This window comes from Balaenoptera acutorostrata, chromosome 7 (genome assembly GCF_949987535.1).
Source record: "Balaenoptera acutorostrata chromosome 7, mBalAcu1.1, whole genome shotgun sequence".
Classification (NCBI taxonomy): Eukaryota; Metazoa; Chordata; class Mammalia; order Artiodactyla; family Balaenopteridae; genus Balaenoptera; species Balaenoptera acutorostrata.
In genome coordinates, this window is record NC_080070.1 from 38674190 (window position 1) to 38686840 (window position 12651).

At 40.4% G+C, this 12651-nt stretch overlaps 1 protein-coding gene across 2 annotated transcripts in view; it reads left to right on the forward strand.

The window, feature by feature from the left end:
- Positions 1 to 12651, forward strand: part of DOCK4 (dedicator of cytokinesis 4) — a 489751-nt gene that overhangs the window by 365171 nt on the left and 111929 nt on the right. For both annotated transcript variants that reach the window (XM_057550242.1, XM_057550243.1), the window contains exons 24-25: positions 7666 to 7793; positions 10117 to 10251. In XM_057550242.1, coding sequence (XP_057406225.1) covers positions 7666 to 7793; positions 10117 to 10251 — 263 coding nt within the window. The remainder of the gene's footprint in view (positions 1 to 7665; positions 7794 to 10116; positions 10252 to 12651) is intronic.

Genomic DNA, 12651 nt, shown 5'->3' on the forward strand with positions numbered 1-12651 from the left:
ATTGAATGAGCAAGCACGTTTCTGGGGAAAGGGTGAACCCCTATCTTTTCATTTCTTATCTGTCACTCAATCACATAGGCACAGATTTCCGGGGGCGGGGTGGGGAGTGGAGCCGGGGTGTGTGTCTTGTTTCCAGTGCCACAAGCAGCTGCCCTGGTTTGCATTGAAGTATGGTGTTAGGAGTAGCTGCTTTCTCCTGGGTGCCCAGGGCGAGTGCCGGCACGTGGAGTCGCTGCAGACTGGAGTGTGATAATGTGATGTGCAACCTCCTTACTTGCCATTTAAGCTGGGTTAAAACACAAACACAGAAATGTCAGGTCCATTTCAGTTGCCTGTCAGATCCAATAGAACTCATAGTATAGCTCATTCATTCATTCAACAAATGTTTATTGTGAGCAGACCCCATTCCAGGTATTAGGTTGCAAGTAATGTAGCAAATTACAATACAGTCTGTGTGGCAACACTATCCACCTAGAGACATCAGAGTCGTTCCTGAAGCCCTCTTCTCCCTTTGCCCGTCGTCTCCACCTGCCACCACCACCGCTCTTGGGCCTCCACAGTGTCTCCCATGCCCAGCCATTTCTCCCCGCTCCCACTCCCACTTCTCCATGCAAACTGTCACCTGCTCTGACCTGCCTCAGTGGTTTCTATACTTTTTCCCTATATCTCCTTTCTCCTGTCCATCTGTGTAGCCAGAGTTCCCTTTCAGAAACTCATACCAGATGATGTCACTCCCACCCAGTTCCTTTATTCACATCCCAGTTGTTTTATTCTGTTTTGAGGGCTCACTCCAGGCCTTGCGATCTGGCCCGGCCCACCCGCCTGGTCCCATCTCCATATTTCTTCTCTCTGCTTGGAACCCGCTTTCTCCTCTTCCTTTCTGAACTTAGTTGACCCCCATGCACCCTTCAGGGCTCAGTTGAACTCTTCATTTCTCAAGAAATCTCCTATCTGCCTCACCCACCCCATTATTACTCTCATTCTTTGGCTTTTTACTTCTTGTATAACCTAACACATCTGTAATAACTAAAGAATTGGTGATTTAGTTGTTTAATGTCTGTCTCCTACCCTCATCCCAGAAAGAAAGCCTCAGAGAGCAGGGGCTATATTTATCTTGACAGTTCTATCTTAGCTTCCATAACAGTGCCTGGTACATAATAGTTGCTTGATAAACGTTTCGTGAATACTGTGTACTGGGTCATGGCTAGGGATCAGGATGGAGCAGCGATAGCTATTGAATAAATGATGTGCATTAAAGAAGGAAAGTCTTATTACAAAAGCAACTTTTGAGCTAAGGTTGAGCATGAATATGACAACAGAACAGTGTTCCGTGCTGGAGTCCCAGACCAGGAGCAGAGCACAGTTGACAAAAGTAAAAAGTACACCTAAGGCCAGACCTCCTTGTGCTGGTAGCCCTGTGGCAGGCATTAAAAGAAATACGAGACTTCTAACCTCACTCCCAAAAGAAATCAAGAAATCACTAAGAGGAGACAGGCGAACACAGATAAAGGCACTTTCCCGCTGATGGATACTTTGCATTCCTTAGGATTTTGCTTTAGGTGCGGGGTGTGGGAGGGGATTGAATCCAGTGGGTAAGAATCACATAGAGAGATCATCCTTAGCCCTGTAATTTGTTTTCCTCTGTGATCCTGACTTTGTCTGCATGGCATGTAGCCCCTAAGTCATCTGTGATCCTTTCCATTCTGGATGTTGTCTGTCCTCTAATGTCTGAAGGGCTTGTTTGCAGGTTTTGTTGCTATCTGTAACATTGGCAGTTCAATTCCTGGTGGCTTTGATCACAAAGACCTAACCCAGCTCTGATTTCAGCGTTTCCTATGCGGCTGGTGCTTCTCTGCAGCCAGCAGCTCTGCTACATGCAAAGCTGTGCCACAGCTTGACCTCTTGCTCACCTGGTTTACCATCTCCGCATCCTGAGGCTGCCACAGAGCAGCTGCTTAGGTGTCCTTGCTGATGTCCAGCCCACGCTGGGACAGTTTGTGGAGAGTGGCCAGCAACCCTGCATGCCACCACAGGACTCACAGACCTCACTCCCGTGGGGACAGATGACTACAGGGATTGTTGTCTAAAGCTTTGTTGATAGAGGAGGCAAAGATGATGACTTTCCTCGAAATTAACCACAAGGAGGAAATTCATCAGCATTTTTTAGCTGCTTCTCCTCCTTCCTAGCCCCACACCCACTGGAAATTGCCATCAGGAGCTGGCTTTATCCACTCAAGTGTGTACAGGCAAAACAAAAAGTGAGACGCAATACAGTGACCTTTATATGAGATACATAATATGAGAGTTTTGACCCTTTCAAGGATAGAACCTGTATAACGGATACTGTTGTTAAATGTTTAGGAAGTCAGTATTTGTTCAACTATGGGTTTTCTTTTTTCTTTTTTTAATTAATTAATTAATTAATTAATTATTTTTTGGCTGCGTTGGTTCTTCGTTGCTGCGCCCGGGCTTTCTCTAGTTGCAGCGAGCGGGGCTACTCTTCAATGTGGTGTGCTGGCTTCTCATTGTGGTGGCTTCTCTTGTTGTGGATCACAGGCTCTAGGAACGCGGGCTCAGTAGTTGTGGCTCGCGGGCTCTAGAGCACAGGCTCAGTAGTTGTGGCGCACAGGCTTAGTCGCTCCGTGGCATGTGGGATCTTCCCAGACCAGGGCTCGAACCCGTGTCCCCTGCATTGGCAGGCGGATTCTCAACCACTGCGCCACCAGGGAAGTCCCTTCTTTTTCCTTTGAGCCTTCTTGACGAATCCAGGTATTTTCTTTTAAAGGTAAGAATTAGCATTTTAGCCAGTCAGCTTGTTTGGCATTTACCCACCCATTCTATCCTGTGCATTGGCTGATATTGCCCTAGTAATGGAGAAGCAGCAAATCTACACACCACACATGAATTATTTGTCTACCTTACTTACTTTTTTGGCAGTAGAGATTTTCTTAACAGTTGGCTGCAAATTGCATTTTTAGAAATCAAATCCCACTGGCTGCAAGAACATATCAGATAAGCTTTATCTTCCTTTCTAATTAAACATCACTAGACAGTGACTCCTGTCATTTAAGCTTTCAGTTTCCTTTTCTTGGTTCTTTTTCTCAAGTAATTGATTTGTAAATAAGTATTTAAGTTCCCCGGTCACGCTTCCTGTTGAAAGGAAGCCTGCAATGAATTATTTTACAAGTTTGGGTTTTAATACTCTGTGTTCGTTTTCTTAAAGTGAAGTGTGCCTGTGCCTTATGTGGTTTGTTTGGATGGTGAACCTAAGGCCACACCTCCTTGTGTTGGTAGCCTGGTGGCAGGTGTTAAAAGAAATATGAGACTTCTAACCTCACTCCTAAAAGAAATAAAGAAGACAGTAAGAGAAGTCAGGCAAACGCTGATGAAGGCACTTTCCCAATCGTGAATACTTTGTTTGCATTTCTTATGATTTTCATTAGGATACAGGGTCATATACTTTTTCACCTATGGATATACCTTATTTTATTGGCTAGGAATCCAGTGCATTGTTAAACTGAGTAGGTGAAATTGGCCATCGTTGCCTTATTTTTGATCTTAAGGAGAAAGCATTCATTCAATCTTCTACTATTATTATGTTAGCTAATGGTAGGCATTTCATTAATGCCCTTTATCAATTTGAGAAAATTACCTTCTATTCTTATCTTCCTGACAGCTTTTATCATTAATGGATGCTGAATTTTACACATTTTTCCTACATCTACTGCTAATATGGTGAATTACATTGATTGATTGACTTCCAAATGTTAAATCAATTTGCATTCCCAGGATAAATCCTATTTAATCATTGTGTGTGTGTGTGTGTGTGTGTGTGTGTTATTTTAAAATTTTATAAGGATTTTTGCATCTATGTTGATGAGAAATGTCAAATCTGTAGTTTTGTCTTGTAATGTCTTTGGCTAATTTCGGCATAGATAGTGCTGGCCTCATAAAATGAGTTAGTTGTATTCCCTGTTTATTCTATTTTCTGGGAGGATTTGTGTAGACTTGATACGCTTTCTTCCAATAAGTGCTTCATAGAGTTCATAGAAGCCACCTGAGTCTAGAATTCTCCTTGCAGGCTCTTAACAGCAAGTTCAGTTTCTTTAATAGGTATAGAGTTATTTAGATTATCCAGTTTTCCTTGAATGAGTGAAGTGGAATTATAATTTATGCAAACTCTTTATAAGACACATGGTTTTTTATAAACCAAAATTAATCCATTTGAATTGTTGCACAGATGACATCTTTTAGAAAATCAAGCAGAGCAGGACAGGGGCTAGGGCATTTGTAAGTACACATCCCGTAAATAATATGCCCATTATGGGCCCCCGGTAGGCACTAATTTTGTGCTCATAACATCATGTTGAAAAATAAACCTTCAGGACAATAAACGTATTCACTGTTACTTTTTCAAAAGATTGAAATATATACTGCATAAGTCAATTTTTAGATTACTATCGCCTTACTATTTCAAATACTAATGCCAAGTTAGAGATTGAGATAAGACTTCCATTTAAGGGAGGATTGACACATGTGTCCATTATTCGCAGACTGACTCACTGAAACTTATTTGTAGCCCCCGAATCAGTACTGTGGCACTTTTATGTTCATTCATGGGCACGCGCAGAGTGGTGAGCACTTGAGTTCCGGGATGCGCACATTCCCAGCTGAGGTCCAGCAAGGCGATGCTCTGCTTCCATTTCCACTCACGTGGGGATGAGCAGAGGGCAGAGGCGGCAGAGGGCAGGAAGCTCCAGCTCTGGGGCCAGTTTAATTCCCAACTCTTATCCCTGTTAGTGGGGCTCCCTCAGGCAGGTCGCTTCACACTTCTGAACCTCGTTTTCTCTTTTGTAAAATAAAGAAAATAGAATCTACCTTGATGAGTTGATTTTAGGATTTCAGATTGTAATCTCTGTGAGGTATGCACAAGTACCTATATATTTCCCCTAGGAGAACTGATTCCCTTTTCGCCATTTCACTGTTCCCAGTGACTTTTTAGGAATGAACTACCATGCTTAAGAGGAAATCAACTCTATTTATCTTTCTTCCCTGATGAAAGTATATGAATATGAGCTTTAGATGTTAAACAAACCTTGCTTTTAAGGTAAACCTCATCTGGTCCTGAAGTAATACTTATTTTATATATTGCTGGCATTGATTTGCTAAACTTTTGAATTGTGCTTTTGTATTTGTGGTCAGTAAAGGAATTTTTAAAAAATACGGAATCTCACAAGTTCAGGAGAGTGGGAGGGGAGATGACAACACCTAAGAGATATCAACAGTTTTTACAAAGTCTGACAGCAGAAAAGAGAAGGCTGAAACACAGACAGGTTTATGGGGTTGGGGCAGAACCAAGAAACAAACTAGTTTAATACCACAGAATTGCAGAAAACTCAGGATGGTATCAGAAAGGATCAGGAATTGAAAATATGAGGTATCTCTGAAGATTAAGGGTGCTAGAAATTTTTTAAATCTTTAGAAGGAATATTTAGTATCCCACTCCACCCTACCTCAATCCCTCCTCTATTTTAGCAAAAAATGGAAAGTTTACTCTCTAGAGTAAGCGAATGAGACATGCCTGGATTCAGAAGAATCAGACAATGCTAAATTTGGGGGGTGAGGTTCCACCCTGTAAACAGGGCCTCAGTAAGCAGATTAAACAGAGGGACCCCTACCAGCCACTTCCCCACCAGCCACTTACTGTCTTGATTCCACATTACCCAGAAAATGATGGGTTCATGCTCCCCAGAGAGGAGATAAGCAGATTTCTCTCTGGAGAAACTGACCAGCCCAAGAGCAGACATCTCTGATTCTGAAATGTGGAGGTCCCCTGATGAAATATCTGCATGTCTCTCCTCCCTGTGGTGAAGCCTCATCAGTCCACAAGCTTACCTAGGCACACAGGTATTTTTTTTTTCCCAGTTAGCATTTCAGTACCTCACTGGAAAAGATGAATGGACCATAAAAGATCACCAAACACTGGAGAAAAACCTCTAATGTGAAAGGCAGAGGCCAAAAGGAAGAAACAAAGAAACAAAAAGAACTTGAAAGACAAAGATAATTAAGGGAGGAAAAAAAATCAAAAAGTTGTCTCTGATTTCCCCAGAGAGAGAAGATAGTGTATCCATGAAACAAGAATGGGAAGCTATAAAGAGATCATTCAGAGAAATAAAGAGGAATGGCTGCATAATGAAAATGCAACACCTCTTGTTTGAAAATTATTAAGAATTTCATGATGGCTGCAGCAGAGCATTACACCAAGTGTCGACTGAAAACAAAACAAAACAAAACAAAACAAAAACGCACAACCCCAGAGCTGTGAGTTAAGTTTTATTTGGGGCAAAAATGAGGACCATAGCCCAGGAGATAGCCTCCCAGATAGCTCTGAGGAACTGCTCTGAAGGTAGCAGGGGAGGTCAGTATATATGTGATTTTGGCGGGCAAAGGGGGATGTGTGTAGTCAAGCACACATTTTGGCAGAAGGTGGCTGCTAGTCACGAGGAGCAGATGTCTCTGTTAGTGATTTTAGTGCTTTTCTAGATACGAGAAGATGTAAGAAATTGGGCTCCTAAAATCTTCTGAAAAATATCTAACTCTCTGAAGGCCTGTTCTGCCAGTTTTTCCCAGACCACAGAATGCTCCATTCCTGATCTCCACCCTGAGCTCCTTTCAGGGTGTGTTGAAGGTCAGTGACTGCAGTAGCTAGTGACTTCATCCTTGTAGAGGCAGATGGCGAGAAGCAATTTTTCGTCCACACGAGCGTGGGGCCTTTGTGGCCACAGGGATCTGTGTGACTGCATGGGTTGTACGGCCACAACACTGGACTTGGAAATGAGAAGGACTCTTGGAGATTAAATATATGATAGTGTAAATAAGAAAATTGAATAGAGGGGTTGGAAGATAAAGTAAGGAAATTGCCCAGAATTTTAGACAAAAGATGAAAAAATATTCAAGAAAAGTAGAAGACAGCTGAAGAGATTCATGACGTGAATGTAGTCAGAGTTCCAGACAGAGGACGGAAGAAATAGTGGGAAGGAAATAATCCTAGAAATAATTCAAGGCAAGTTCCCAGCACTGAAGGACATGGGTTTATAGATTTAAAGAGTCAAGGCAAGTCATATAGTCATGAAATTTTGAATTACCAAGAATAATTTCCTGAAAGCTTTCAGAGAGAGAAAAACAAAAATACAACAACAAAAATCTGATCTTGGACAAAGGGTTGGAAATCAGGATAACAGCAAACGCAAAGTGTTAATTTAGCCAGAAATTGTATACAACTCTTTTGAGAGGCTGGGGAGAAGAAAAGGGGGTGAAAAAACTAAATTCTCATCTACCATAGTAGGAAGTCAGTAGATGATCCATCTTGATGAAAAATCTGGAAATAGCAAGAGAAGCATACCATTTAGGTATTGGGAAGTAAAAAAACCAAAAAAACCAAAAAACACCTATTTCAATAAAAGAGTCAAAGGTCTCGCAAGTGCAGGAATCATGGGTTGGGGAAGAGACTACTGTTTTTCGATATAAACCTTGTAGCGCTAGTACCTTTCTAACTACATGTATTAATAATTTAGCAATTAAAATTAGATTAAAGAGTAGATAAGGATTTGCACGAGGTTTGCACGGGACTCTTCCATGCGAAACTAATGCTTCTTCTCCCTCCAGATTCCCGGTACATTCTCTTACCTGTCGTGTTACATCACCTCCACATGCACTTGCAAGAACAGAAGGACCTGATCATGTGCGCTCGGATCCTTAGCAATGTATTTTGTCTCATCAAGAAAAATAGCTCAGTAAGTAAATACAGGTTATAAGATGTAGTTCCCATCAAATGGCTTCTGGAAATAAAATGTTAAAAGTCTTCAGATAAACCACACCAAAGAGTCATCCTTTGAGACTCTCACTTTTATTTCCAGCTGCGTTGGACTTTTTACTTTTCTTCTAAAGGAATTTTTTTTTAACCTTGTGGGATCGCTGTAACCCCAAATAACCTGGGTTTCCTAAACTTGTATTTCAAGAAAGAACTGAATACCCAATGAGAAAAATTAGAAATCTCAAAGCCTCCCACATGTGTCTTTAATCTTGATGAATGCTCTGTGGCGAGAATAAATTATTGCTTGCAAAGACAGCCTGTTTGGGCCCATTATGTGAAAGATTGCATGATGATGGTCCAAGCTTGGCTGTGGGTCTTGGGCCCAGCCCCGTGGAGATAGAGAAAGCAAGGGAGAACCTCAGGAGCCTGGGGGTATCTTGCACCGTAACTGTTACTCACCCGACAGTAATCACTCAATTGTTACGACAGTAATCACTCAGTTGTTATGGCTTTAGGAATTCCTGTCATGTTCCTGACTCTGGAGGCAATATGATTGCATTAGACAATGCAATGTCAATAGAGAAAAACCACATGCTTGCTTATAAATGGGGACAACTCGGAGTATGCATGTTCATGGCTCAGGAGTCTGACGTGAAGTCAACATATGAAGTATGCCCTATTCAGTTCTGTCAATCTGCATCTGTTCACTAAGCAGCCTCATCTGTAACAACCTTTGCAAAGCAGGGTTTGGCAGTGAGTGCTAAGATTCGTTTCTCTGTCTCCCTTTTACTGCTATGCGACAGTTTCCCCATTTTTGTTCCTCTGACTTACAATCACCTTCTGAAGAGCTCAGCAGTCAGCTGGCATGGGCTTCCAGTGGAAGTGGTGGAGATAGGGCCCCAGTGCTGTGGGAACAGAGTTAGCCCTTGAGAGAAAAAGGCCAGAAGCTCTGTGTCTAAAAGTGTAGTACGATAGCACAGGGAACTCTACTTAATACACTGTGGTGAACTAAATGGGAAGGAAATCTAAAAAAGAGGGGATATATGTATATGTATAAATGATTCATTTTGCTATACAGTAGAAACTAACACAACATTGTAAAGCAACTATACTTCAATAAAAATTAATTGAAAAAAATAAATAAAAGTATGGTATGAGACACCTGCATGGGAAGGACCATTGCTTTTTATACACCCAATTGAATAAAGCATAGCTATGCAGGGCCTAGTTAGAATGCTTTTGCTAACTCTAATTGCTGAGAGTTAAAAGTAAGTTCAAAAGTTCACTGGGGAAAACTGAAAACATCAGGTGATAGTAGAGGTGATTTTTTTTTTTTTCTTCCCATTTCAGTGTTAAAGTTGCAGTCAATTTTTTTACTTATCTGATAAGGAATTCAGAGCAGAAACTCTGCTCTGGGGGAAAATCCTTAGTAGTTTTCTTACAAGTGTAAGAAAGTTTATCATAAAATCCTAGCCAAAAAGCTCTGTTAAACTCATACTTTCTAAAAGTTTTCTTTGCAAAGGCAATCTCCTTGGTACACAAAGTATTTGTAATCATAGTGCTTCGTCTGGTACAGGTATAATAAGAACTCAAATCCACTACATACAGTCAGTGCAGAGCAATTTGCGTTTCTCTCTCAAGTCCTGGGGGCTTAGATAGTACTAATTTTGCTTTGGGGAAGCAGTCCCACCATGACCAATGACATTAAGTCCAGTCTGTAACTAACAGTATTCACCCAGACTGAATGCTGTTTGCTAACCTTTACATGTAGGGATTTTAAAAAATCATTTTTATAGAAACAGTCATTTGCACTTAAAACAGAGTTTTGGAAAATGACCTGTGCAATTCCAGTGATGAGAAGAGTAAATGTAAGCACAAACTGAAATCAAAAAATTATAGATTCTTAAAACCAAGAGGGACGTTTAGTGAAGAATCAGGCCCAGAAAGGCAAACTGACTTGCACAGGGGCACACACCATGTTAGTGACATAGCTGGTGTTCTGAATTAGTCTGGGGTGCTTTCCAGAACATCACCCCATCATTTTACTTGTATCTCAGGTACCCACTGCACAGTGGAGTTGCATGCTCTTGGATAAGCTGTTAACATCTCCGTGCCCTTTGTTTTCTATAAACGAAGGTCATTCACTTAGGTGAGTTAGGGGAGGTCCAGGTCTGTCAAGCTCTCGAGTTCTCTGACTCTTTGATTCTATATTTGGAAATGTGCTTTTTCCCCTTTTCCAGTAAAGAGAGATTAATATATACCTTAAGCCACCATTTCCTGAACACATTATTTTTTTTCCTAAGGAAAAGTCTGTGCTGGAGGAAATAGACGTGATAGTGGCCAGCCTGCTGGACATCCTGCTGAGGACCATACTGGAGATCACCAGTCGACCGCAGCCGTCCGGCTCCACCATGCGTCTCCAGTTCCAGGATGTCACGGTGAGGCCGTAAAGCAAACGGCACACCAAACAGCACAGTTGTGCTTGTCAAAGCCTCAGTTGCTTTGAGGGTGGGTTGCCGTAAGAATCTGGGGAATCTGGCCTTGGGAGGTTGATCTATGTTCATTTCAAATGCATATGAGTTTACCTTGATTTTACCAGGGAATGAGAGTAAGATGCATGTTTGTTAAAAGATCTTGGATTAAGATATTTTTAATTACAGAAAGGCCAGATTGGCCCAGTTTATTTTCACTTTGCCCAATTTAAGTTAACCTGGTTCTAAATCCCCAGTCTTCTTGATAACTTTTCATTCTCTTTTTTCACTCATCGAATTGCTTGGGGAAGTGAGAATAGTGAAATAGAGCAATGGCAGCTGGGGGTCCTGAGTTCTGATTCTGATTTTCTCACTATGACTAGTAAGAATCTTAATTTGGGGTGGGGTGAGGGGGGCTCAGTTTCCTCAGCTATGAATTGAGAAAGTTTGACTTGGTAACTTCTAAGATGTCTTCAAGCTCCACTATTATGACTCTAATATAACATGATTTATAAGAAATATTAAGACATAATTTATGTGATAGTTTGTGTATATATTTATACGTGTGTGTGGAGAGCTAGAGAGAGATATACGTAGATGGATGGATTGGTACATAAATTGATTTCTATTTAAAACTCACGTTCAATTGACCAAACATTTTTTTTTTTTAGGTCTGATTAAGAACATTCTTCCAAATACCATTTGCAAAAATGGCAGTAGATGCTATAGTTTTCACACATAGATTATTTACAAAAATGTCAGCCTTTTACCATTATTTTTACAAATTGTGCATTATAGAACCCCTGTCTTAAGAATGTTTGCCTAGCCCGTGATGAAAATAATTTTTGTTTTTACTTAAAAAAATAAAAAGTTCACCCTGGCTCTTCTGCCAAAGTTGAATGTTTAAGGATGCCCATCTTGCATTGAATTTTATTTTCTCTGCTTTCAGAGCTAAGATTTACCTGATTCCTCCTGCCAAGCCCTGGGTTTGGGAAGTAAAGTTAAACTCTTTCTTTTAACAAACTAAGGTTAAAGAGAGTATGAAAAAACTTCCTAATATGTGTAATAGCTGTACTGCCTCATTAAAAGAAAAGAACAAGCAGTTAATTTCTCATGGTCTGATAGAATTTCATGTGTAAAATGCTACCTACCTCATAGGGTTGGCTTTGTGTATTTAGCAATTATTTGGTTCATAGTAAATGCTCAAAACGTCATTTTTTTTCCTGAAAACCGCTGGAGTTCGTTATGGGTTTGAAAGTTTGGGGGGTTTTGTTTTGAATTTTTTTGTTCTGTCTTTTCATGTTTTTCTGAACTTTTTATTTTGCAATAATTGTAGAGTCACATGCAGTTGCGAAAAATAACAGATATTCCATGTGCCTTTTCTCCAGTCTCCCCAATGGTAACCTCTTATCAAACTATAGAACAGTATCACAACTAGACTATTGACATTAATGCAATCAAGATGCAGAATATTTCCATCACCCCAAGAATCGCCTATCTTGCCCTTTTACAGCCAAACTCACTTCCCTCCCATCTTCACCTCCTTCTTAAGCCTGGCAACCACAAAATCTATTCTCCATTTCTATAATTTTGTCATTTTAAGAATGTTGTATTTGAGTCACTTCACTGTACAGCAGAGATTGGCACAACAATGTAAATCAACTCTGCTTCAATTAAAAAAATTAATTTAAAAAAATATTGTACAAATAGAATCATACAGTATATAACCTTTTGTGATTGGCTTTTTTTTTTTTTTAACTCAGCATAATCCTCTAGAGATTCATCCAGGTCATTGTGTGTGTGTATATATATATAATTTGTTCCTTTTTCTTAGCCAGTAGTTTTCACGGTATGGATGTACCACAGTGTGTTTAACTATCCCCATTGAAGGCCATCTTGGTTGTTTCCAGAATTTGGCTGTTACTAACAAAGCTACTATATACATTTGTGTGCAGGTTTTTATCTAAGCATAAATCTTCATTTCTCCAGGATAAATACTCCCAAGAGTATGACTGCTGAATTGTATGGTTGTTGCATATTTAGTTTTGTAATAAATGGCCTAACTGTTTTCCCTAGTGGCTGTATCACTTTACATTCTCATATACACAGTGTATGATGAATGATCCAATTTCTCAACACCATAGTCAGCATTTGGTGTTTTCACTTTGAAGAGTGGAGAGGGGATGGGGGCGTTCTGATAGGTAGGTAGTGATATCTTATCATGGTTTGGATTTGCATTTGCCTAATGGCTGATGATGCTGAACATCTTTCACATACTTATTTGCCATCTATATATCCCCTTCAGTGGGATGTCTTTTTATGTCATTTTCCCATTTTCTAATTGGATTGCTTTTTCCTCTTGAGTTT